The sequence below is a fragment of the Electrophorus electricus genome, chromosome 7, assembly GCF_013358815.1.
Source record: "Electrophorus electricus isolate fEleEle1 chromosome 7, fEleEle1.pri, whole genome shotgun sequence".
Lineage (NCBI taxonomy): Eukaryota > Metazoa > Chordata > Actinopteri > Gymnotiformes > Gymnotidae > Electrophorus > Electrophorus electricus.
The window spans coordinates 8,746,847-8,773,466 of NC_049541.1; the positions used below are offsets into that span (position 1 = coordinate 8,746,847).

The window sequence follows — 26,620 nt, forward strand, 5'->3', positions numbered from 1 at the left end:
GTGTGTGTGTGTGTGCGTGCGTGCGCGCAGGTGGATTTTCAGTTGATACATGGTTGTTGTGTGCTAACAGACATTGAGTCCAGTGGCAATTTTGGAAGATGCTATTTACTACCATTCTCTGTCTCACCCCCACCACATTCCCCTAGGTTGGACTTTGTGTATGACCTTTTCGAGAGGATGAGTAGTAGGTGTGGGCAGGACATGATGAAGAGCATCTCACAGCACCGCAGGCCGACGGTCAGCTTGCAATTTAAGGTTGGTTTCGACAGCGACAGGAGTGTAGCATTCTGGGTTTAGAAAGTGACAGAGAGTAGAAACAATAGAAGAGGAACTCCACTTATAATCTGAAAAGGACAAACATCTATTAACACACAAGCACATGGCAGTCTCAGAGACTGTAGAAAACTGAGTGAGTCTTAGCAAATATATTTTGAATGAATATATATATATATATATATATATATATATATATATATATATATATATGCACAGCTGATGAAGGGCCACTGTCCAAATTATAAAAAACACAAAACCACTTCCATTTAATCCTACAGCACTGGCTACAGCACTACAGGAGCTACAGAAGCCCACAGAAGCTAATATAGATAGTTTGCATATGATCTGTCTATTATGGTAACTGTAATTAAACTACCACTACAGATGTGAGATTTAATCTTTCTTTGTTGATTGTTCCTTACCCAGAATTCTTTGCACTCCTTGATGTCCACCCTTAGCATGTCAAACCCTTTCTTTGTGCGCTGCATCAAACCAAACAACAACAAGGTACGTTTCAGTCACTCATAAAGACACTATCAGGCCTAATATGTTATATGTTATGTTTTGATTTATGGAAAAACCAGTGGAATGAATTGATCCCAGTGTTAACTGAGTAAGAGGATTCATTCAACCTTGTCTAATATCTTGCCTTTTCACTTGCAGTTAGAACACTCTACCAGTAACTGCTTTCTACTATATTAACAAGTTTATTAACATAGAAACATAGTACAAATGTATGCTGGTACATTTTAATTGTTGATCAGGTATGTGAGTTCACCCGGTTTACAATGCCCAGGACTGTGCTCATAGCACACACACACACACACACACACACACACACACACACACACACACACACACACACACACACAGACACGCACATGCACACATAGACACACACATGCACACATGTACACAAAACCCTTCCCTTGAATATGAGCATATGCAGACCTTGTCTTTGGAGCTGAAAGGGATTCCTGATCTGATTTGATTTCTGATTTTCCTGATCTTAGTGTCAGTAGGTAGTGGGATCTTTGTATATTCCTGCACTTAGAACTGCTAAGTGCTGCTGTGCTGCTAAGTTATATGCCTATTACTGAATACTTTGTGCCATTCTGAACCGCGTGAACACCATGTTGCCAGTCATACAGAAGCTCTCTCACTTACACACATACACACACAAGCACGCACATATGTGTGTGACCCTCAATATAACAGCTGCTACAGCTTCCACTGTGTGTGTGTGTGTGTGTGTGTGTGTGTGTGTGTGTGTGCGTGATTGTGTGCTTTCAGACTGAGGCAGATTTTTTAATTCACTGGTGACAGAAGGAGAGGTTACACATCATGAACTCAGAGCAGATGTAAGAGTCCTTAGAGAGAGGGTAGGCACTATATACCCCCTCGATGTGTGTGTGTGTGTGTGTGTGTGTGTGTGTGTGTGTGTGCGTATGGTGTCTGTGAGACACACACTGATAGTCTGAACCAATGCTAGAGGTGTCAGAAGTTTTTTAAGGAAGCTCTCATCTATTACAACCTCACATCACATTTATCACTCACACACACACACACACACACACACAGATGTGTGATGTGAGGTAGTATTGCCAAGAGCTCTATGTGGGATACATCAGTGCTGTTCCATCTCAGCTTTATTTTTAGACTTTCCATTTTCTATCCTCTTTGTAAAATCAATCATTGTTTCCAGTGTATGTGTATGTTTCCAATGGAACAGTGCTGTGGTTATATAATTAGCTGTGAAATACACAAATGCCTATTTGAATCCGTAGGCCAGAAAGATACTCCAAGAAAACAGAATCCTAATGAACAAAATACAAAATACAATGTAATAAATATAAATACAGTATAAATATAAAATATAAATACAATAGAATTAAGTATTAAGTAAAATAAATAAAGTAATACAAAATGAGGATGAAATCACTTTTCTTGCATACATCCAGACACACACACACACACACACACACTCGTTTTGAATGTAAACAGCTGGCCTGGCCACTGCCCCCTTTTTACCCATAATCCTCTTGCTGACCCCCTCCCAACAACCTGAACAAATTATCCCAGCATGGATCTGAGCACCATGGCAACCAGCAGTGACTGAAAGAGATCACAGAGGTGTATTGTGTGGCCAGTGTGTGTGTACGCATGTGTGTGACAGAGAGAGAAAGAGAACACTAGGTAGTTAATAACTGACTCTTGTAGCAGATACACACTTGCTTACAGTCTCTGAGACATACTGTCGCAAGATGAGAGGAGCTATTCTCACAGAAGCTGCAGGTGTGTATGTCTGTATGTTCGTAAGACAGAGAGGGAAAGAAATGGGAAGAGACAGATTCAGAACTGGTGTTTAAAAGTGAGTTTAGTAGTCACATGTGTCTGTAGTACTGAAGTTATTGCCTTGTGTTTTCTTTTTTTAAAAAACATCTCTGGGTTTGCACATGTTTTTGAGAGCCATCTTGAGCCCTTCTTGCGAATCAGGTATTTGTAAGATAAGACACGATAACATTTAATTGAATTAGGGAAATTGCAAATTAGTGGGAGCAGAAATCATGTGCCTATTTTATTAATAATTATTAGCTGTTTTACTATTTATTAATATGTTATTCATTTTTTAACAAAAACCTTTATTCAAATGTGTGGAGGCTTATAGTACCATGACCTACCTCAGGGAGGCTGGGGATCTCTAAAAATTGTTTGAATGCCTGAAAATCCTGTTTGAACAGTTTTGTGGTTTAGGAATGTAAATGCACTGAGGAATTCTGACTGACACATCACAGACTTTTATGACAAACATTTTATTATAGTTTGATGACTTCTTTGAAAATTAATGATGACACTAATATGTATCTGATGACTTATCTCACGGATACTGTATGCTCACCTAGAAGAAGGTTTGGAGTCTTATCATTAAAGTTTAGGAGTGTAATATAAAATTATAGAATAATTATACAATATTTTAAACAAAAAATAAAATTGATTTAAAATGCAGATTATATGAGAACTGTTTTAAGATGTTTCAAAAGTAACTTATTTCAAAGCAACATTAGTTTACGTTTACAAGTTACTGAGACTTGAAGTTCATTTAGTGACTTAATTCTCAGTAAATGAGGGACTACCCTAGAAAACAGGACCGTGTATATCCCAGAGGGCTCTCTGGCCTCCAGGTTTGACTTTTGCCTTAAGTGTTTCTAGTGGCCATTCAATTGTAGACTAACTTCCACCTCCCCCACTCTTATTGCTCCTCTGACACCCACCCCCCTCTACAAACAGAGACAGAGAAAGGATGAGAGAGAGAGAGAGAGAGAGAGAGAGAGAGAGAGAGAGAGAGAGAGAGAGAGAGAGAGAGAGAGAGAGAGAGAGAGAGAGAGAGAGAGAGAGATTGAGAGATTGAGATTCTTGTAGCATTGACATTTGTTGTGTGTATCAGTATGTTCATATGTGTGAGCACAGTGAAAGAGTGTGTCAGGGTGAGGAAGACTGCTGCATGTATGTGTTATGTTAATGCATTCTGTAGTGAATATGATAATCAGAGTGAGCTCTTATTGACTCACTCTTACAGAGCTCTATTCATGACTTATTTGTTCATTCCACACTCCTTTTATCTCTGTGCCACATCTCTGAACAGATGACATTTAGCTGATGGAGCATTAGGGGTACAGAGGACCCATTTCCGACCTTACGCCCACATTGGGTCAGCGGTCATTGGAATGGGGCTGGAGGGGTTCATTCATAAAGAATCACCACATTCTTTAATATTGTTGTGTTTTGGGCTAGAATGGAAAATTTCAGAGGGCTGATTTTTCTCCTCATGATTAACTATCACTGCTAATTCTGTTAAGAATCTCTCTTTAATCTGCCTTTTGCTTTCGTGGTCCCCCTTTACTATCCTATCTCAGTCAGTCTGATTCTTATATCTGCACTTTCATCTCACTCTCTTTCTCATTCTTTACCTTTCTCTTTTTCCATCTCTCACTCTTGCTTAATATATATATAATATCACTCTTTCAGATGCCAGATCATTTTGATCATTCCCTGGTGTTGAACCAGTTGCGGTATTCTGGGATGTTAGAGACAGTGAGGATCCGGCGAGCCGGCTTCCCTGTTCGGAGAACCTTCCAGGATTTCTGCGCCAGGTGAGCTTCATTTCAGTCAGTGAGTAACACAAACACTAGCAGGTATTGCAACCTTCACGTTCTGTAGGTACATTAGTGTTTCTGTGGGGCACATGATTGATTACTTTGTTTTGTTAGATATTGCAATGGCACAATAATAAATCACATTACGCAGAACTCCAGTTTTATAATAATATGTAAAACTCCATAGAACAGAAAATTAGCATCTAGTGAATTGACTAGCCAGTCTACACATATAGCACCAACACCAACCACCACTATCAGCAATGTCTGCAATGTTCTTCCAGACTCAAGGCAACATCATGTAACAATACATTGTATAAAATAAGAAAATATGAAACAGCTTTTGTAAGTTTGGTTTACATTTTTTTTTGCATGCTAGAGTGACACACAAAGTATCCAAATGCAGATAGGAACAAAGTTTCCTAACCTCACTGTAGCGTTAAGATTATCATAAATGAGAGAGAGAGAGAGAGAGTGCTTTGTGTAATATTTGCCATAAAGATTATCTTTATTTTACAATGCTCGTGGAAAACCCAGCCCAGATATGTTGGACAACCCACTTTTGCCACACAGTTGGGTAATAGTTACATTGTAATGGGATATGATGTGATGGTGTGTTTTTGCTGGTTAATCTGCTTATTCATTTATTTTATTTTTCAGATACTATGTGCTGATGAGGGGTGTGGCCATGTGTGATGATTTCAAGGAGTCATGTCTCCATTTGCTTCGCCTATTGGACAGCAGCAATGCAGAATGGCAGCTGGGAAAGACAAAGGTGAGTATTGTCAATTTTCACCTAATGCTCTCAAAATATTCTGACTGTTCTCTTAATTTTGCAAAAGATTTGGATTCATTAAGTTATTGTTTGCTTTAATCTGATAGGTGTTCCTGAGGGAGAGTCTGGAGCTGCGATTGGAAAAGAAGAGGGAAGAGGAGGTGCTTAAGGCTGCAGCCATTATACAGGCCCATATATTGGGCTACAGGGCACGGTAAACATAAAACACACACATTGACACACTGGCTACTCAGTCCCAGTCCTTTTCTCCTTCTCTAACACCCCACATTCATGTATGAATCGGGCTGAGTCAGGCTAGTATCACTGCCTGCAGGGTGTAGTACACTGCTTCTTTTCTCCTCCCGGATTGTAGGAGGCAGTACAGGCAGTTGCTGCAGTCTGTGGTGGTGATCCAGAAGAACTGGAGGGCACTATTCTGGCGTAAGCGCTTCCTGATGCTTCGCTGGGCCTCGGTTACGCTCCAGAAAAGGGTCAGAGGACAAAGGGCACGGCAGTTGTACGCACGTCTCCTGGAGCAGAGGAGGAGGAGGAGGGAGGAGGAAGAGATGAGACGAAGACAGAAGGAGGAGGAGCTGGAGAGGTTGGCAGGGCATTCTGACTCACACTGCTGGGGGAGGGCCCATAGTCAGTTTGAATAATTGAACATTTTCATTACTTCTTCCGCTAAGCGATACCATTAAGGATGTATTGTTTTCATTAGCTAAAATTCATTGCTATTGCAAAAATATATATATAAGATATCCTATAAATATTGACCCAACAAACAGAGGACTCCCGTCATTATAATTTAAAGTATATTTTCACTGATTGACCTTGACTCTAATGGTGTGTTGGTCATTTTGTTGTTTAGGGAGAGACTGAGGATGGAGGCCGAGCAGATGGCTCAAGAGGTGAATCACCTCCACCGTCTCTGCTGCTGTCACTGTCCCTGCTACTGTTTCTGCCACTATCACTACCACTTTCTCTGCTACTGTTTGAATGTTTTCATTCAAAGATTTACTCACTGACTGGAGAGAGTTCTGCTGCTGTGTAAGACACAAATGGCATTATGTTTTATGGTTTTCCTACATCAGCATCTCTCACCTTCTCTGCAAGTGCACACAAACTCAGTGCTGCAAGATAAAATAAATGATATACTCATGACATTAAAAACAGTAGTCATACTTGAATTCACACCTATGGTAATTCTGGGTAGTGTAGTTTGATATCACTTGCACACAGGCAGAGGAGGCACGGAAAGCAGAGGAGGCCCAGTGGGAGAGGGAGGAATTTCAGCAGAAGAGAGAGGAGGAAGCTCTCCGGCATCAGCAGTCGGTGCTCCCGGCGGTGCCACCTGAGTGGATGTCCAAGGATGAGCAGCTGTCTGAGGAGGGGGTGCGTCCACATGAGGTGTCACAGGTGGAGGAGATCCTGCGTCTGGAGCGGGAGATCGAGGGCCTGAGGCGGCAGAAGGAGTCGTGGGAGCAGAGCCTGACGGCGCAATCATTAGCCCGGCTGCAGAGCCTGCGTGACCAGGAGCTGCTGCGGCTGGAGGAGGAAGCCTGCAGGGCGGCGCAGCAGTTCCTCTCCTCCCTCAACTTCCATGAGATCGACGAGTGCGTGCGCAACATCGAGAGCTCACTAGCACTGCAAGAAGGTGTGGCCAGCTCCAGCAGGGTGGTGCCGAGGGCAGAGGATGAGGAGGAGGTAGACGAAGGCTTGGGTGTGGATGAGGAAGGGTTTAAAGACTCACCGAACCCTAGCGAGCATGGCCACTCAGATGGGCAGCGCACCAGCGGGATCCGTACCAGTGACGATTCATCCGAGGAGGACCCCTATGCCAATGACCGAATGCCCCCGGCCCTGGCACCGCCCACAAACATGACATTGGCCTATCACAACCCACCATGCAGCAGGGACATTGTTTACTGCCGGACCCAGGAGGAGGAGGGGGTGGAACTGATTCCACCAGATGAGGACTCGGATTACGACGCTGATGAATATGATGAAGGTGGCATCATCATGCCTCCCAGTATGCCTCTCTCGCTGTCTCACAGTGGCCACTGGTCCCTTGATCATCGCAGCTCCTTGGCAACGAGTACGAGTGCTAGTTCAGGGGCTTACAGGTTCAGTTCTGAGGGAGCACAGTCATCAGTGAGTCACACATGCATGCAGCACACACACACACACACTCACACAAAACAAATGCAACCTCACAAACATGCATGTATCACTTATGATTTCATCTTTCATGTCAGTCTAGCCCAAGCATTTTTAACTTTAATTTTTCCTTCAAATGGAGCACCTGTTTATCCTTATTCAGTAGACTGTTAGCTATCCTTAGGGAAAAAAAATAATTGTACATATTGCAAAAATACTGTATTTATCTCCAAATATCTCTAAATGTAGTACAACACACACAGACATGCTCTCATGCAGTTATACTAACGCACCCTCTCCCTTTCTGTTAGTTCGATGACAGCGATGACGACTTTGACAGGCTTGATACGGATGATGAGTCTTCATACCGACGGAATTCCGTGTACAGTTGTGTGACACTACCCTACTTCCACAGTTTCCTCTATATCAGAGGTAGAAAAAGAACCCTTTCCTCTCCTCCTCTCCTCTCTCCTGTTCTCTCCTCACAATTTTATCCCATTTCACTATATGTGCGTGTTGAGAAGGTGGCCTGCTGAACCCGTGGAAGCGGCGCTGGTGCGTGCTGAAGGACGAGACCTTCCTGTGGTTTCGGAGCAGGCAGGAGGCTCTGAAGCAGGGCTGGATGCTCAAAAAGGGTGGAGGCTCCTCCACGCTCTCCCGCCGCAACTGGAGACGCCGCTGGTTTGTCCTCCGCCAGAGCAAGCTCATCTACTACGATAACGATGCCGAGGAGAGGATGAAGGGCATGCTGGACATGCATGAAGCCAAGTAAGAGCCTAGGGAGCACTACGAGGGTAGCACAGAGTGGATAAGGGCCTATGGTACACTGCAAGAGTACTATAGAGCAGTTGGTAAAGACCTATGGCGCTACAAAGCAAGTCAGGGTCTATGACAAGAGCCTCCAAAGCACAATACTTAGCAGTGTGCAGTGTGATTGGTGTGGTACACAAAGCACAGACTTCACAGCAGCCCCATTGGCTGTAACTTTTAACCTCTGTCTATCTTTCTCTATTTCCATTAGAGAGATCATTGATAACACAGGGAAAGAAAATGGAATAGACATTGTGATGCCCGAGAGAACATACCATCTTATAGCAGACACAGCAGAAGACGCCAGGTTTGTTTTTGTATGTGTGTGTGTGCAGGGATGAATGTCCATCTGCTCTGTCCCTATGGAGTCATACTATTATGACCCACACCCATTTGTTCAAGACTGCCATATGGCATGTGTGTGTGAGTGGTTGTGTATTTGCCTCAAAATGTCAAACTGAATGGTTGATTGGATGTTTCTCCATGTGCTCTGCAGCCACTGGTTCAGTGTGCTAAGTCAGGTGCATACCTCCACTGAACAGGAAATTAGAGAGATGCATGATGAACAGGCTAACCCACAAAATGCTGTGGTGAGTACAGACAGCACACACCACACATCGATTTGTAAACATATGCATCAACAGAATATCCATAGAAACTACTCCATTGTGAAGTGTTGTGGTTTTGTACAAGTGAAAAAGTTTGATCATGAAATTAATTTATCCTGTATATACTACTGAGGAAGGTGACATGATAGCAATGTAACAGTGATACAACTTGTGTCTCTTTTTAGGGCACACTGGATGTAGGCATGATTGACTCTGTGTGCGCCTCAGACAACCCAGAGAGGTATAAACACATGCATATTCATATGATCCTGATAAACATTTAGAGCATGTGGGGAGGAAGTCCAGTATTTTGTAGGAAGCAGTCCGGTATTGAGAAAATGCGGTGTCATAAACATACTGCATTGTGCCACTGTGCAAGTGTAGCAGCTAATATTGTGTTGTTTTTTCTCTGACTTTTTGTCCCACTCTGTCCCATCCCATCCTTCTCTTTCCCTCCCACATCACTGTCTCCTTCCTATCTCTATCCCCCCAACCACCCCTATGGCTCTGACACAGGCCCAACTCCTTTGTGGTCATCACCGCTCACCGTGTTTTGCACTGTAATGCAGAGAGTCCCGAAGAGATGCACCACTGGATCGCCCTCCTGCAGCGCTCCAAAGGTGACACGCGTGTCCAGGGCCAAGAGTTCATCATCAGGGGTGAGACAAGTTCCCTAGGTCACGCACAGGTCAAAGGTAAAAGTCACATGTGGAAAAATTTGGCCACAGATTTAAACTTTGCAGTGTAGGAGCAAGGATCATGTTTCTAAACCTTCTCACAAAAATGGACTGCTGCATTCCATTTTCCAACATGAAACCTTTCTTGGAGAGCTTGCACTAATTGGTCAAATGTCCAGTAAACCTGCGCAGAAAGCTCCTTCAAGTAGTTTTAGGTTACACATTCCTTTTAATATATTGGTTATTGTTCTCTGTCTACCTCACCCTCTTAGGCTGGCTACATAAGGAGATGAAGGGCAGTAGTCGTGGAAACCTGAAGCTAAAGAAACGTTGGTTTCTACTTACCCATAATTCCCTAGACTACTATAAGAGTTCAGAGCGGAATGCTCTCAAACTTGGCTCTCTGCTCCTAAACAGCCTGTGTTCCGTGCTGCCTCCTGATGAGAGAGTATACAGAGAAACTGGTCAGCACAAACACACACACACACACACACACACACACACATACATACATGGACGGATATAAATTCAGTTACATAACAATCATGCAGGGACATGAAAACACACACCCACATTTATGTATGAACATAAAGTACATAAACAAACATACGCACACAGTCTGTCAAACTGTTACTAATAATGGTATTAGCATTATTACAAAGTGTTACAAATATATTTAATTAATTAAGTCATTAAGTCAATTAATTAATTATGTGTGCCTGTATGTTTCTTGTTACATGTGTATGTATGTCTGTGTGTGTGCACAAGTAGGTTACTGGAGTATGATAGTGTTTGGCCGTAAGCACTCCTATAAGCTGTACAGTAAGCTGCAGAATGAAGTCTGTCGCTGGGCCAGTGCTGTGCAGAATGTCATCGATACCAAACCACCCATAGACACCCACACACAACAACTCATCCAGGACATTAAGGTAACACACAAAAACACCAACAACAAAACCACCACCACCACAAAGAGGACCTTTCTCACATATACACACAGCAACTAATTCAGTCCATTAACACACAACACACAGGAGCAAATCTAGAATTCTTATTCACTAGCAGTGGACAAGACAGTTGGCATAGGCTAGGAATACTGTGTAAAAGTACTGTGCAGTATCTATGCAATAAATGACTAAAATGAAAGCTAAAAAATCTAAAATGTCAAAAAATATATATATACACAATACAAAGAAACAAACTACATTTATTTCTACAAGGAAATTGGCAATAAGTAATGAATAATCACAATAATTAATAATAAAAATTATATATATATATAAAACTGGTATATGTGTGTGTCTGATTTCTCAGGAGAACTGTTTAAATTCAGAGGTTGTGGATCAGATTTACAAGAGGAACCCAATACTGCGCTACACACACCATCCTCTTCACACACCACTACTGCCTCTACCCTATGGAAATGTCCACTGCAGCTGTGAGTAACACACATGTACACAGATACATACACACTTACATTTATTATTATATATTCATTACCATAAATTACTATACATTAATATACATATTACTTTGCTTTTGAGGGCTTACACTGAAAAAATTATTTTGCTCTTCTAACACATTTCTATAAAATAATCACTGACTGACGGTACTGACTTTTTTCATAATAGCTATACTAGTGAAATAATTTGATGCAAGCAGTGCAAATACACAGCACATACACACACCTAGCTCAGCACCACTATTGCCCACCCCTAGAGAGGATTAATTTTGGAAGATGTCTTTCTTGTAGATGAAAGGGGGCAGAGCTACAGCACTTTGCAGGCGGAAGCTCTGAAGCTCTTTAGCACTCTTCATCAGCTGGAAGGAGTGGCTGACCCAGTGCCAATCATCCAAAGCCTTCTGCAGACAGGTCATGATCTTCGACCTTTGCGGGATGAACTCTACTGCCAACTCATCAAGCAAACGACAAGCCCTCCTCAGCCAGGCAGCCCTGCCCACATCAGTGGCTGGCGAATCATCACCTGCATGTGCTGTACCTTTAGCCCCTCCTCCAGAAGCATCCTCAAATACCTCAAATATCACCTTAGGAGGTCAGTGGCTCTGCATGCATGAGAATGTGATGTGTGCATAAAATTATATAACCATAAGAATGCACATATCCCCAATAGTGAGTGTTATATAACTGGATTTCAGTGTTTTTCACAGTAATGTTATGTAGTGAGTATTCATTACTTTATGTGTTTCATTGATTTGTTGATTGATTGATTAATCAGGACACGGGAGTCATATCAGGGGACAGAGATGGAGCGCTATGCTGCGTTTTCTCAGGAGGCCTTGCGGCATGTGCGTGGGCGGGAGTGTGTTCCGTCACGTGAAGAACTTAGAGCCATTCTCAGTAGACAAGAAATGATAACAACCGTGTATTGTCATGGGGGTGGGTCCTGCAAAATCACTATCAACTCCCACACCACAGCAGGAGAGGTACATACTTGCATAGCAGATTTTGAGGGATGAAAATACAGGACTAGTTAAAGCTTTTCACAAAGAATTCAAATTCTAGTCTGTTTGTGTATATGTAGGTGGTAGATAAACTTCTGAAGGGCCTGGCCATGGAGGACAGCAGGAACATGTTTGCCCTGTTTGAACACAATGGCAGCACAGATAAAGCCATCGAAAGCCGTGCGATCGTGGCTGACATACTCGCCAAGTTTGAGAAGTGAGTTTGTGTTCCACTCTCCTTCATTATTAGCAAGAACCAGTGCTAAATGATTTGGAAAGCAAATAATGAATGGATTTTACAGTGCATGATTTGTAAAATGGAACCCATCAGTGTTTGGGACTATAGCCTACACAAAGACAGCATAGAATTGTTTCACTGTATAAAGTTTAATTCTATAAAGGGTATGGATGTTTTTAAATAGTTTATCCTAATACAGGATATTGTTGTTTCTACCCAAACCGACCAGTCAGTCTTTTGGTCTCTCTCCCAGGTTGATGGATGGAGGAGAGGATCAGGATGGAGGCTGGAGGTTTTATTTTAAGCTCTACTGTTTCACAGACACAGAAAGCATTCCTGTAGACAGTGTGGAGTTTGCATTCATGTTTGAACAGGTTCGATTTCTCACTTAACGTTGTCCTATTTGATGAGAGTACATCATGTATTGATGGTAATGGGCATAAACCTATAAGAGTCATGTATATTGGTAGGCTGCATTTTAATTGTGAAGTATGACAGAGCATTTAAACTGAGGGATAAAAGTGATTTCATATTCTGTGGTTGAGCTATGCATTGTGAATGATTATACTTTTTATATAGTCACTAGAAATGTATCAGTGAAGAGTAAATGTAAGAGGCTCTCTGCTATTTTATCTTTTTATCCTGTAATATCCTTTCTTTCCAGATAATGGTTAAATTCTTTCTCTGTCTTTCTCTCTGTGTGTCTATCACTCTTCAAGGCTCATGAGGCAGTGATTACTGGGAAGTATCCTGCTCCTGAGGAAACACTGCAGTTCCTGGCTGCTCTCCGACTACAATATCTGCTCGGGGACTACACTACCCAGAATACTTTATCTGACCTGGAACAGGTATTCCCAATGGCACGCCTGCAAGCACGCGTTCAGCGATTTGCCCCCAGCAACACCAGTACCATGGCAACCACAGAGAAAAAGAGGGGCAGCTTCTTGGATGGCACACTCAGGAGGAGCTTCAGGGGCTCACTGGGGCGACAGCGGCAGGGGGAAGGGTCTGCAGCGGTGGAGGCGTGGTTTCAGGAAGAGAAAGCGGGACTAAAGAGCTGTTTGGTGGAGAAATGGAGGAAATTGCAGGGAATGACTCAGGATCATGCCATGATCAAATACATGAACCTCATCAGAGAGTGGCAAGGATATGGTTCCACACTCTTTAACGTGGAGGTAATGGAGCACATAACCACGCAGGCATAATTAAATAAATCTGGTATGAGTAGCAAACCTATGATTACACCCTGTTCCACATTAAGTAGAATACACAAGCAAGGGTTTGCCCAAGCTACAAACAGAAGACATTAAAAAATATTGTATTGTTTCAGAAATTAAAAGAATGAATTCTCCCTCTCTCTTCTTTTGCCTTCTTCCACCAGTGTGTCGACGGGGTGTATCCTGCAGAGTTGTGGCTGGGGGTGAGTCGTAAGGGAGTGTGTGTGCATAAGCGGGGAGAAACATGGCCTTTGGAGGTTTTCTCCTACGAGGAGATTTTGTCTTTTGGAGCCCCACAGTCCAGCATGTACAAAATCAGTGTGGAGGGGAGAGACCTGCTCTTCCAGACTCAACAGGTAACAAAACACTTCCCTTATATACATTGTGTATGTGTCGGGGAGGTATTCACATCACATTTTTAATGGGGGTTAATAGCTTAGATTTTCAATCCTTTTAAATATTTTTTTTTGTATTCATCTTCCTCTCTCTCTAGGTGATGGACATTGCCAAACTGATGAAAGCTTATATCAGTATGATCGTGCAAAAGCGCTTCAGCACCTGTCAGTCAATCAGTAGCCACTGCAGCCAGTGCAGCAACTGGTGAACTCTTTCTTTCCTTGGACCTTCCAACTGTGTACCTAACAAACTCTGCCTTACAGAGACACACACACACACACACACACACACACACACACACACACCTGAAACAGTGTGGAAGAGGAGGGTGAGTTTACTCTAGGACATTCCCAGATTAATGAAACTATCCAAGTGTCAGTGAGTGTTCCACTCCAAAAAAAAAAACCCAAAAAGCCTAACTTTATGGTGATGAGGTAAATAACCCGTGATATCATTCATCTGAAAGTGCCTAAAGAAACAAAAAGACCCAGCAGGGCTACAAGTGTCTTAAAAAAGATGTCTGCAAACAGAGCACACATGTACTGCAGGAAGAGCATGTGCAGTCTCAGTTATTGTCCATGCACCATGCAGGTCTGTTTAATACTGAATGTTTCCTAAGTGTTCCAGAAACACTGCATTAGCGTTGAAGTTCTAGTCCAGTAGCATTTCACTGGAGTTCTGCAGGCAGAATCTCCAGCCAGAGACACACAGCACTAAGATGGTGCCATTCTGTAAGAATGCACACACATGCTTATGTGCATGCATACACACATAAATGCACACACATGTTCACATACATACTCACCTTTATTCACATACAAACTGATCACAAATCTAGCCTCAGCATCTCTTTGTATTGTATGTGGTTATAATGTGCAATGTGATCTTATTACTGAAAAGCTGTATATTTTAAAATCGTTCTTTTTGGTAAAGCACGCTAACGTCAAGTGACTTTTGTTGCTACTATTATTATTATTATTCTAAAGTTCTTTTACCATGTTGCATCATTCTGTTTCTGAGAAGCTTAAGAAAGTAAAATCTGATACACCAGAAATATGCAATTTTTTCTTTCCTATGTGTATTAGTTGTGATATGTAATAAAAGAACCTGTGAAACGAAAGCATGTCTGTTGGCAACCTTTCATGGTTATCCTGCTTGCTGAATCATATTGCCAGAGAGTGTTTTTGTTTCACTATAGACACAGAGATCAGATTGCCTTAAGAACTGCTGAGTCATCCTTCAATGCTCTGATCATTTAATGAGGTGTTTTGCTGTGTTTATACTGTACCAGCCAAAAACCTGTGTGAAACCAGGTATTTTCAAGTTTAGCAATTCTTGAAACCACATGAACTCTATAAAAGACTTCATATTTCATTAAATGTGTGCATGCATATTTACTAGCCACTTTGTAGAAAGAGTAGCTCTAAAATATTAATATCTAGTCCATAGTGTGGGACAACCAGTGATAAACAGAGTGGACGGTGGATGGAGATCTATGCATGCCAGCAAATGGACTAGTGACTGTAATTATTCTATAGGTGCAATATAAAATGAACCTGCAAGATAGTGGTGAATAAGCGTAGGTGCAAGGTAACGTGATGTGCAAGTGAAAAATTAAGTAATTTTTAAATGAAATTGGAATCTTATGAACTTCAGTTAAAAGTTCTCCCAAAGCCAGTGAATTATACTCAGTTTGTCAGGCAGTTAAAATTAAATTAAAAGTTTGAAATCTGTTTAAAATTATTAAAAGCACTCATGACAACCAGACATGGTTAGGCATGCTGAAGGTAACTGCAGTGTCAGAAAACAAGTTCTTTCCAGTCACAAATTTGTGAGACTGCTGATTAAATACCTTTCAAATACAAGCATAGCTAAATCATCCCAGAGGTACACTGGCCGTTCAGAGAAGAACAGAGAAGCTGGATGAACTAGAAGAGCTGAAAAATCACTGTTAAGAGTGCAGAACAAAAATGCCCTAGATATTTGGGAACTGCTGCAGATAAGTGGAGAATACATTTTGGATGATTTCCTGTTTAAACCTGCTTAAACCTTTACTAGGGTGAAAATAGTTTTGGTTTTCAGAAAACATGCCATTTCAGCAGGACACCACCATGATTCTTCACAGAATCTTATTATAGATTATCCTTGCAGTATCCTTTTCTTCTCACTAAAATTCACTAAATAAAAATTCACTCACTAAATAAAAGGTAAACAGTTCTGGGCATCCCATTATATCTGCTTGTTTCTGGGCCAAGTAACTAGCCAAATTAGACTGTAAACAGGAGGCGGATACATTGAATGAGGTTGTTCACCTTGCCATCACCTACGACCGCCTCCTGCAGGAGTGACACCGCCACCTTCACCGAGGGTCGCCGCATCGGGAAGGAACTCTACCGACGGGAAAGGCCAAGGCTCCCGAGGAACCCATGCAACTGGGCGTGGCTGGGGTGCATCGCAAACCAGGAGAGCAGAGGAAGTATGGCGATTCAGTGAGTTGCTCCCTGGCACTCTTAACATATAAAATACTGGTCAAGGTATCGCACAAGAGCTGTCTTCTTTCTGCCGCAGCACTTTTCGACTCGGGAGCAATGGGAAATATGATGGACTAGGGCTTTGCAAGAAAGCTGGGGATAAAGGTGATTGCCCTGCCCTCTGCTTTCAGCGTGCAAGCGCATGATGGAGGACCGGTGGGTTCTGGGTACATCACTCATGTCACTGCTTGTGTCCTCCTCGAAATAAACGGGGAGCACGTAGAGCACATTTCCTTTTATCTCCTTTCTTCTCTTTCTCACCTTCTCACGTTAGATTTGCCTTGGTTACGTTTACACAACCCTCACCTCCTGTGGACCAAGAATCGCATCCTCGAGTGGGTGTCCTCTTGTGAAAAGCAATGCTTTCCTAAATGGGCAATGCCTCTGCAATCAACATCGATCGAGAGTCCTAAAGCCGACAAAAACAGCACTGTTCCCTGGGAATATAGAGATCTTGTGGAAGCGTTCAGTCCCGCTAAGGCTACACAGCTCGCCCCCCATCATGACTGGGACTGTGCCATCACTCTGAAGGAGGGAGCGGTCCCTCCCAGGTGTAGATTTTTTCCTCTCTCACAGGAGGAGGAGCGGACAATGGAACAATACATCAAGGAGGCACTGGCACAGGGTTACATTTGTCCCTCCACCTCTCCGGCCTCTGCCAGAATTTATTTATTTTTTTGTTAAAAAGAGGGATGGGGGTCTGAGGCCCTGTGTGGACTACCAAGGGCTCAAGGAACTGCTGGTACATCACCCTTATCCCCTTCCTCTAGTCCCAGCAGCAGTTAAGGGGAGTCAGGTATTTTAAGTTAGACCTACTCAGTGTGTATAATCTCATATGGATCAGGGAGGGCGACGAGTGGAAGACACCTACATCCTCAGGGCATTATGAGTATTTAGTCCCTCCGTATGGTCTCACCATGGTTCCCTCAACCTTTCAAGCATACATAAATGAGGTCCTAAGGAAGTTTTTGGATAGATCCGTCTTCGCTATTCCTCCTCCTGGGACCAACATGTGCGTGACATACGGGCTGTCCTCCTTACCCTTTTGCAGAACCATCTCTACTTCAAATTAGAGAAATTTGAATTACACCACAGGGAGGTGAGTTTCCTAGGATACATCATCCAGGAGAGCAGTGTACGCATGTAACCGTGCAAGGTGGAGGCAGTAATGGGCTGGCCAAGACCACAGACATGCCAGGAATTACAGTATTTACTGGGGTTTGCAAACTTTTTCCGAAGGTTTATTAAGTCCTTCAGCACTCTGGCCAGGCCCCTCACAGATCTGCTTCGAGAACAGGCCAAGCAGATAAAATGGACCGCCAAGGTGGAGAAGTCCTTCGAGTATCTTAAAACTGCCTTCTCTACCACCTGGGTGTTACAGCAACCAGACCAAGAGAAGCCTTTCTCTTGGTCTGGAGGTAGATGTGTCGGATTTGTGTCTGGAGATGTGTTGGATTTGGGAGTAGAAGTAGGTGCTATGTTGTCCCAACACATGGGAAAGTCAGGACAGCTAAAACCCATAGCCTTCTTTTCCAAGCAGCTAAGCCCATCAGAGAGGAATTACGAAGTAGGGGATTGAGAACTCCTGGCGATGAAACTTGCATTCAAGGAATGGAGACATTGGCTGGAGGGAGCGCGACACCCCTTCACAGTGATCACTAACCACAAAAACCTGGAGTACCTCCAGACCACCAAGAGGCTGAACTCAAGGCAAGCCCGGTGGTCGCTCTTCTTCTCTCGGTTTGTTTTCCATGTCACCTATGGGCATGGAAAGTATGGGCAGATGTGCCCTCTCGACAACACCACACTGAAGCCCAGTCAACCAGACAAGCCATTTCTCTCCCCCTCTTGCTTCTTGGATACATTAAGATCGGATTTTGATCGACAGATAAAAGCAGCCAATCCTTAGCCGTGCTGTCCCCCCAGACGTCACAGAGTCCTTATCACATGGGCACACACCTCAGTGGGAATGGGCCAACCGGGATATACATGTACGGCACAATTGTTAAGTACTCGCTACTGCTGGCCAGCCATGAATAAGGACGTGGTGAAGTACATGGCTTCATGCGCAGATTGCACTCACAGCAAAATGCCACGCACCCTGCCTGCAGGTAAGATGATTCCCCTACCCACTCCTCCGTGCCCCTGGTCACATTGCGATAGATTTCATTACAGACCTGGCTGTCTCTGAAGAAAACACAGTTATTCTAGAGATAGTAGATAGATTCTCTAAGATGGTACTGTTTATTAAAAGGTGTTTAGACAGTTCGGTTTGCCGGAGGACATTGTTTTGGACGGGGGACCTGAATTTATGTCATGGGTATGGAAGGAATTGCTTGGGAAACTTAATATCACTGTCAGCCTGATGTCCGGTTACCACCCCCAGGTAAAAGGCCAGGTGGATAGAATGAATCAGGAGCTGGGCAAGTTCCTGCATTTGTACAGTCAGTGGCATCCCAAGACCTGGAGTGCATACCTCCCCTGGGCAGAGTACGCACAGAATGTGTTTTAGGGTATCAGCCGCCACTCTACCCCTGGAATTCCCCTACGTCCGATCAGCCAGTAGTAGAGGAGTGATGTCGATGCAGTGAACAAGTCTGGGAAGAGACTCACCAGCGGTTACTCAAAGTGATCTCAGCTTACAAGAGAAAGGCTGACAGGAGACGTGGGGAGACTCCGTAATATGGAATAGGGTAGAAAGTGTGGATAACGATGAAGGGCGGCTGACTGGGCTCTACGGGCAAACTGGCAGCCAAGTATGAGGACTCATAAACTGGGCAGATCAACAACGTAACTTGCCTGGTAGGCTTGCCTGAAAACAGCAGGGCATCTCGAGCTTATTGGCACCAAAATCTGTGGTAGAGGGTCCCCTCGCGGAGGAAGGTAATCCCTCGGGGACTCCACCTCCACCCCTAAAGGTAGAGGGAGGGCCAGCTTACAAGGTGCATACCTTGCTCAATTCCCAAAGGAAAGGTACACAGCTGCAGTACCTAGTGGACTGGGAGGGGTACAGCCCGGAGGAGCGTTCCTGGATACCGGCCTCCCAAATATTGGACCCCGACATCACCGCCTCCTTTCACAGGGAACATCTGCGGAAGTCTGCTCCATCTCAGCTGGGATGGCCGCGCTCTAGGAGGCTGGCAGGGTCTTGGGGGGGGGGGTCATCCAGCAGGAGGGACACGCCCACTCCTGCTCGGAATCACACCACCTACCTATTAATTGTGTTTACCTGTTCCTTATTCTTCGTTCCCCACTATTTAAACCCACAGGTCCCAGCAGATAGCACTGCACATTAGCTGACCGTGGAGCTGCGTTTGACTACAAAAGATGCAACGCTACTACTGTTGAAATATTACTGTTCCTTATTTTTCATTAGTCCTTTCAGACTCTGACTGGACATGGACAAAACGGAGCACTTATGCACAGCCTCGCCTCTCGCTACCTCTGTGCCTCTTGCGTCAGTTTCTTCCCAAAAGACATTAAAAGTTTATATGCCATCATCCCTAAAGAAGTTGGTTTCAGAGCTAAAACATTTTAAAACTTTTAAAACATTTTTTTGATGCAACAGCTGAGAATAAACTGTAATTTGCAGTCAGGCAGGGGTGGACAAGCATAACTGAAGATGGTTTATAAGGAACAGAGACAGGGCTTGACCGCATATCAACCAAAACCAAATAACACAAAGGAAACACAAATCTAACAGGACACCAACAAGGAGGTACATGATATTAAAATAAAGAAACAAATCTAAGCAACAAGATAATATGAAATACAAACAAAAAGCTTAAAAAGGATGAAGCTGCACAGAAATGGATGGATGAGTGGTTTGCAGTGCAGTTTCTGCATGTGTGAACCTGGAACAAATTACAGATGGGGACTGGTCCAGCTATAAATGTTCTAGCTGTTAAATGTTGAGTTAAATGTAAGTTAATGTGTTATGTTTTGTTGACTTAATTATTATAGTTATTAACTTTTAAAGGACAGCCTTTTTACAAATATTTTCATGCTACATTAATTGAATTTTAATAAGGTTAATAAGAAAGATACCAAGAAAAATGATCAAACTATGAATGTTCTAATTGTCTAAAATAGTTCTATTAATGAGAGCTACATAATTTTATTCTAAGTTAATGTTAATGTCAAAGTTTGTTTTCTTTTAAATTTGCTGATGGAAAAATTTACTTCCCTACATATCTTACATTGTAAATAAAATGTATAGTTTTAATATAAAACATGCACAGTGAAGTGATCTTTTAGTTTTTAATGAAAAGGTTACATTTTAACTGAACTACCTTTAACTTGTCAGTGTCGCGCAAAAACAACTGAGTAGTGGAGCGCTGTACAATACGGAATAGTGGCGCCATGTACTGATTACAAAGGAAGATTTTTTGTATTTCATTATAATTACTGGTCTAAATGTTACAATCAAACTTATTTTGGTTACTAAGGGAATTTTACAGAGTTCATCCTATCATCACATCCTGTATGAATTCAGGAATGTCTGCAATAGCCGCTGAAACACCGAAGGTCCCGAAGAAGTGTACGAAATGCTGCGCACCCACATTACACTACACGCCTTTCAAAGTCATCAGATCGCTGTACTGTGCACACTAACACAACTTGCTATCCTGTAATCGGGAATCCTAACGTCGTTGTTTGTACACTACAAACTACTACACGATCCCTAACCATCCTACTAATCTGTCCGGTCTGTTTTGTCACACACACGGAGAATGACGCGATACAACGCTATGACGTCCCGAGCGTACGGAAATAATTATTTTAGTGAAAAATAATGGCGTATTTTGCTCCATCAAAATGTCCAAAACGTAGTTTGTTTTGCCGGCATTTAGTTGTAGACGACTACAAAAACGTTTTACAGTGTTTATGTGTCAGTTTAAAACACCATAAAAATGCAGTTTTAGAACACTTAAATCTGCTTTCGCGTCCCTCCAACGCCGTTAAAAGCACCGCTTTATAGTAAGATAATGAGGTCCACCTACCGGTTGTTGATAGCCAATACAGTTGAACTTTCTTCGCCCAGTCGCACACAAGGTCAGACCAGACCAGATCAGTTCACTACAGATCTTATTAAAGTTAGTTTATTTTTGGGATTCACATATGTGTTAGTTCACTCGATAATTCATTAATTCATACAGTTCTTTGCTAGACAGTGACATTTTAACAAACTAGCTAACAAACTAGCTAGCAAGCAAGCTAACTAATTTAGCTAGCTAGTTTGTTTGTTAATATTAGGGACATTAGAGTGGTTTTACTTTTCACCCGCTGTTGTCCAGTTGACTAGAGCTCAGATGCCATTCAATACTTTAATGGAATTTCAAAACACTGCATTTGAAGAGAAGCTCAGGCTTAATTTGGACAGATCTGAGGGTGTGTGTGTGTGTACACATTTGTGTATATGTAAGTATGTAAGAGTGTTTGTATGTGTGTGTATATTTGTGGTCTGGAACAGAAACAGAACAAACATTTTTTTTTTTTTAGCAATTTCTCTCATTAACAGTATTATGCAGTTGTATGCACTAATATGCATTTGTAGTGAATCTATTATAAGTGCACATAATTATTTACTTATGTTGTACAACATCGCACCCTAGCAAGAGGAATGCGGTAATTTCACATATGCTTATACATACAAAACGCTAGAACAACTGCTACTAACTCGATACAAAACAAAACTCACAGTGCCGAATAATACAAAGTGTTCCCTTTCCATTTTGCCCATCTAAGCACTCTTCTCAGAAATCTTATAAGCCATTTTGGGCAGGTATATGTAAAGATATGCTTGAGTACAATGTACAGTACTTCACCTTGTACATGATGTAGAACTACATGGTTGTCTTTACCTGATTTCTGTATTCCCTTTATACATTAAATCTTTATACAATAAAAAATTAATAATGAAAACACAGTAACCTATTGCTCAGATAATTAGATGGCTGTCTCAAAAAAGAATTAACAGCTAATGTTCACATCTTCACACACAATAAAAAATAAACATTTTGTCCTAGTACCAGATGTATTTCTGTTTATGCCCAATATTGTGAAATACAGTGCAAACATGTTTTTATTACAGTGAATGATAGCAACAATGTTGGTGGTATTGGAGAAATTAAAAAAGTGAAAAGCATGAAAACTTTAAAAATTAGAAAATTACATAGAAAATAAAAACAGATGAAGACCTCACTAAATATACTTTCATTTTCACAGCCATATTTTCTAAACTTGTCAGTAGAGACTCAGTGAGTGACCTGTGGTATGTGTGGAGCTGTCTTGTTTGGTTCTAAAGGAAAGAAATGGATGTGATTCATATTATTTTCATGCCATTCAAAGAAACAGCAGATTTTCAAATAATTCTCCACAATAATGTAGCTACCCTTGTCAATCCCTTTGTCAGGTAAATTTCTAATTTAGCTAGGTAGCTAGCATAAAACCACCCACTTCTGCCCACTAAAGCACAAAAATTGATCATTTATAACAACAGTTAAACAAAATCATTTTTAGTAGTGATGTATCTAGTTTAATGTCCATTACATTTTATTTTCCCCTAATTCTGCCAACCTGATGTTTTCCCATGGTGTATTTAGTGTACTTCATAACAGTTCAAAAGGCTGATGTTTTTGCCACTTTTTGCCCTGTGAGAAGTGTTCTTTTAGGTTTTTCCACTTTAGGTTTGTCCTCTTTTGCCCTCCACATCTTCTCTGCTCCTCTTTAGTCAACTATTCTCTTCTCATTTCTTTTTAGTTATTATGTATTAATTTTATCACCCCCCCCCCCCCCCCCCCCCCCCCCCCCCCACCGGGGGAAAATTTTATTTGTCTGTTTTTTTTATTATTTAAAATTAGGGCTTTTCATTGTTGTTCATATTTATTTTTAATTAATTTTTTTTTTACATTTATTATTAGTTTTAGCATTATTACCCAGTATTAGAGGAATAGCTTAAATTAACTTTAGGATGAGTCTGTTGTGATGTTATTACTTTGTCTTAATCATCAGTATTTGCTCCTTTTCTTACTCACCTCCATATCACCTGCTCTCCCTGACCTGTCAGCATCCTCATACTCTCCCTCTCTCTCTTTACCTTGAATGAACTGGAGTGAACATTAAAGAAGTATCAGTAAACAACTGGTATTTCTTGCCTGATGCTCAGGAATTGATTATTGACCATTTCTTATCTGTCTGGTAATTATTATGTCACAAAATACTGATTCAACTCTTGTACAACTCCCTTCTATTCTAATATATATGATTAGTACTCATTTTCTCACAACTGACTTGTTTTCTGAGGTTGCCCAAAAACTGCCAAATGTCACTACCACCTTTCCTCTTGCTCATGACTTACTGTGAATGAAAGCTAACAAAAGCTGACTAATAAAAATCGTTCACTTTTTCAAACTTACACCAATAATGCTCTTTATGCAAGTATAGCTACACAGAATATTATATGAATATGCAATAATATTAAGATGCTACCATCTACATTTCCACAAGCATTACTATAATGACACTTTACTGAGACTTCATGTGGGATTTCTAACAAATATTACAAAATATAAAAACATTAACATTAGTTTAATATGCCTGCAACTGTTGGACGTTGCATGAATGTGTGGCTAAATAACTTTCCAGGTAATTTAGCTAGCTATGATAGCCAACGTCAATAGTGATGGTTTGTTGGTTTGGCATTCGTATACTGGCCCATTTTAACCAAAATGTTTTCACTTCATACAATTACTGACTTTTAATAAAATATTATCTATTTGTACAATTACAGTTTCAGCGCAAAATGATGGATTGACATTAACGTTACCTTTTCCTGAATGTCAACAGACGTTAGCTAGTCAACAGTGTATATACGGTGGTACGGTGTTAGAATAATAAGTGTCGTATCAACAACCGATTACAACAGATTAGTGACGGATCCTAACATTCCGCAAAGCTAGTGAGTGGGGTTTTTTTTAGTATATGCGGGGGGGAACATTTTGAGCATATCTGAATATGTATTGTAGCTACGGACTTGATACAACACTAAAAGAAAAGGCAAACTGGACAAGCATAATAGGTCCCCTGCAAACCGACCCCTCCCCTCTGTCCTTTTCATCACAGTAGACGGCTGTACGCACGTGCAAATTTATGAAGGCCCGTTTACGGCGAAATCAGTGAAACATTTTCGCGCGCACACACACTGCTTGCACATACGTATCCACTTGTGCATTCATATGAAATACATACATACATATACATATACATATACATATACATATAATAAATACATATGAAACATTCACATAAATAGCATACTACTTACATTTGCTTATGATAACTTACTTGCATATACATGTACTTACACATCCATTCACTGGTGCGTAAACTTAGATTTTTCGCGTGTCCATGTCACGATTAACCATCCTTCTGGCAACCCTGTTTCTGTAGTTTCCCTGTCGTGTCTGTTTTCCTTTACTTCCTTGTTCCGTTGCTTGGTTTCGTTTTCTCCGCCCCTCATCTGTTCCTCAATTCAAGTCCTTGTTTTGGTTTTCTGTTCATATCTTCACCTGTGTCTGGTTATCCCTTAAATGTCTTGGTTGTCAGGGCTTAACCCTGTGTTTTGTTTCCTATGTGGTCGGTTATTTTGGTAAGTTTGGTCATGTATAGGGTCGTTGCCGTTATCGTCCTTGTTTTATCGTTTGCTTAGTTTGCGTGTTAATTTGCCTGTTTTCTAGCCTCCCTTGTTTGATTTCCCTCACTTATTAAAGAATCTCCTGCATTTGCGTTCAGCCTCTCGCCTCGTCTCTGCTAAAACGTTACAGTTCAACAGGTTTGCCCCACTCAGCGAGGCACCCGTTGAGAAGCCTAGCGAAAGAGCTCTGGTTGTAGGGGACACATGAAATTAGCTAGCCCTTTAAGGATGCCAGCAGCAGTATTTAGCTGTATACCAGGGGCCAGATCGCCGGACATTGCAGGAAAGCAAGCATATGTTTTCTAAGATAATTATCCAAATAGGAGCGATAAACGATATACGCCTTTGTCAGTCAGAGATCACTGAAAATAATATTGAAGGGGTGTGTCAATTAGCGAAGGCGATGTCTGTAGTATGCTCTAGTCCCATCCCAAAGCGGCGCAGGGATATGTATAGCTGGTTATCTTCGCTGAACTGCTGGATGTCCAAGTGGTGCTCACAAAACAATATGGGGTTTATAGATAATTGGAACACATTCGAGGGCAAGCCTGGCCTTTAGGGCGGGATGATATCCATCCTACTAAGGAGGGCGCTGCTGTTCTCCTTTCCGCTAACATAAGCCATAGTCTCATGAAAGACCTAGTTGATCTATGACAATCTAGAGTGGAGGCCAGGCAGCAGACAAAGGCTAAATCAACCGTCTGCTGGTCGCTATGTGACGTCACCTGAGGTCATCATATTGATATTGTGTCTGTTCCCCGAGCTAAGCAGAATTACAGAAAATACAGAACACTGCCTGCACCTTTTATCTAAAGCTGGGTTTACTATATGTTAGATCCCTATCATATAAAGTTCTCATGATAAATGAAATCCTAACATCATAGATTTAATGTGCTTTGCCTAACAGAAACATAGATCAAACCAAATGAGTACATAGCTTTAAATGATGTCCTTCTGGCTACAGCTACGTACACAGCGCTTGTCTAACTGGCTGTGGAGGCAGCATTGCAGTTATTTATACTGACACATTAGGCATAAACCAGAAAGCAGGTTATGATTTCTAGTCCTTTGAAATTATTTTTACTAGCATGTAGCCAGCGATAAGCCCACCTAGCCTCTTCCAGTAGTAGCTCAGTGGTTAAGGTTGTCTTGTAATTGGAAGAATGCTGGTTCAAGCCCCACCACTGCCAAGTTGCTACTATTGGGCCCCTGAGTAAGGCTCTTACCCATACTTGCTGAAGTTGTACTCAGTCATAATTGTAAGTTGCTTTGGATAAATGTGTCAGCTAATTACTATAAATGTAAATAGTGCCCATGACCCTCTGAGATTGGCCTTTAGATCTATATTATATCACTCAATGTATAAGAGAACATCCACACACTCTGGTGGACATATGTTGTAGACATAGTTATACTACCCCAGTCAGATGCCATCTCAGACCATGCCCTAATTTCATTTAAACTACATATGAGCCACAATAATAGTAACCTTGCCTTGCTATCATAGCAGACACATGATTATGTCAGCCACTGCATGTAGAATTATTGCAAACCTCCTAGACTTATCATTTGCGACTAGGATACCCTCAAACCCCACAGAACTTGATCAAATAACTGAAT

The 26,620-nt window shown here is 41.8% G+C and overlaps 1 protein-coding gene and 1 long non-coding RNA gene across 8 annotated transcripts in view; one reads left to right on the forward strand and one right to left on the reverse strand.

Moving 5' to 3' along the window:
* The window catches only part of myo10 (myosin X), a 40,070-nt gene extending 25,176 nt beyond the window's left edge, over positions 1 to 14,894 (forward strand). The window contains exons 18-41 of one of the 4 annotated variants that reach the window (XM_035527889.1): positions 147 to 255; positions 703 to 783; positions 4,303 to 4,427; positions 5,091 to 5,205; positions 5,313 to 5,419; positions 5,579 to 5,806; positions 6,077 to 6,116; positions 6,427 to 7,359; positions 7,677 to 7,797; positions 7,890 to 8,133; positions 8,387 to 8,482; positions 8,672 to 8,765; positions 8,969 to 9,024; positions 9,300 to 9,442; positions 9,733 to 9,924; positions 10,229 to 10,389; positions 10,775 to 10,898; positions 11,214 to 11,514; positions 11,698 to 11,905; positions 12,004 to 12,140; positions 12,415 to 12,535; positions 12,881 to 13,336; positions 13,543 to 13,734; positions 13,872 to 14,894. In XM_035527889.1, the coding sequence (XP_035383782.1) occupies positions 147 to 255; positions 703 to 783; positions 4,303 to 4,427; positions 5,091 to 5,205; positions 5,313 to 5,419; positions 5,579 to 5,806; positions 6,077 to 6,116; positions 6,427 to 7,359; positions 7,677 to 7,797; positions 7,890 to 8,133; positions 8,387 to 8,482; positions 8,672 to 8,765; positions 8,969 to 9,024; positions 9,300 to 9,442; positions 9,733 to 9,924; positions 10,229 to 10,389; positions 10,775 to 10,898; positions 11,214 to 11,514; positions 11,698 to 11,905; positions 12,004 to 12,140; positions 12,415 to 12,535; positions 12,881 to 13,336; positions 13,543 to 13,734; positions 13,872 to 13,982 (4,495 nt within the window). In that variant the 3' untranslated portion in view covers positions 13,983 to 14,894. The remainder of the gene's footprint in view (positions 1 to 146; positions 256 to 702; positions 784 to 4,302; positions 4,428 to 5,090; positions 5,206 to 5,312; positions 5,420 to 5,578; positions 5,807 to 6,076; positions 6,117 to 6,426; positions 7,360 to 7,676; positions 7,798 to 7,889; positions 8,134 to 8,386; positions 8,483 to 8,671; positions 8,766 to 8,968; positions 9,025 to 9,299; positions 9,443 to 9,732; positions 9,925 to 10,228; positions 10,390 to 10,774; positions 10,899 to 11,213; positions 11,515 to 11,697; positions 11,906 to 12,003; positions 12,141 to 12,414; positions 12,536 to 12,880; positions 13,337 to 13,542; positions 13,735 to 13,871) is intronic. The other 3 variants (XM_035527890.1, XM_035527891.1, XM_035527892.1) reach the window with 3 other exon arrangements.
* LOC113584130 lies at positions 231 to 25,292 on the reverse strand. Of its 4 annotated transcripts, none has more exons than XR_004776263.1 (5): positions 24,672 to 25,292; positions 9,806 to 9,897; positions 9,331 to 9,456; positions 699 to 758; positions 231 to 287 (listed from the first exon to the last, which is right to left on the reverse strand). It is a non-coding gene; the product is annotated as an uncharacterized LOC113584130 (long non-coding RNA). The 4 variants fall into 4 exon arrangements; XR_004776265.1 differs by having other exon boundaries at positions 24,652 to 25,292; XR_004776264.1 differs by lacking the exons at positions 231 to 287; positions 699 to 758 and adding an exon at positions 5,651 to 5,735.
* Positions 25,293 to 26,620: the final 1,328 nt, after the last annotated feature.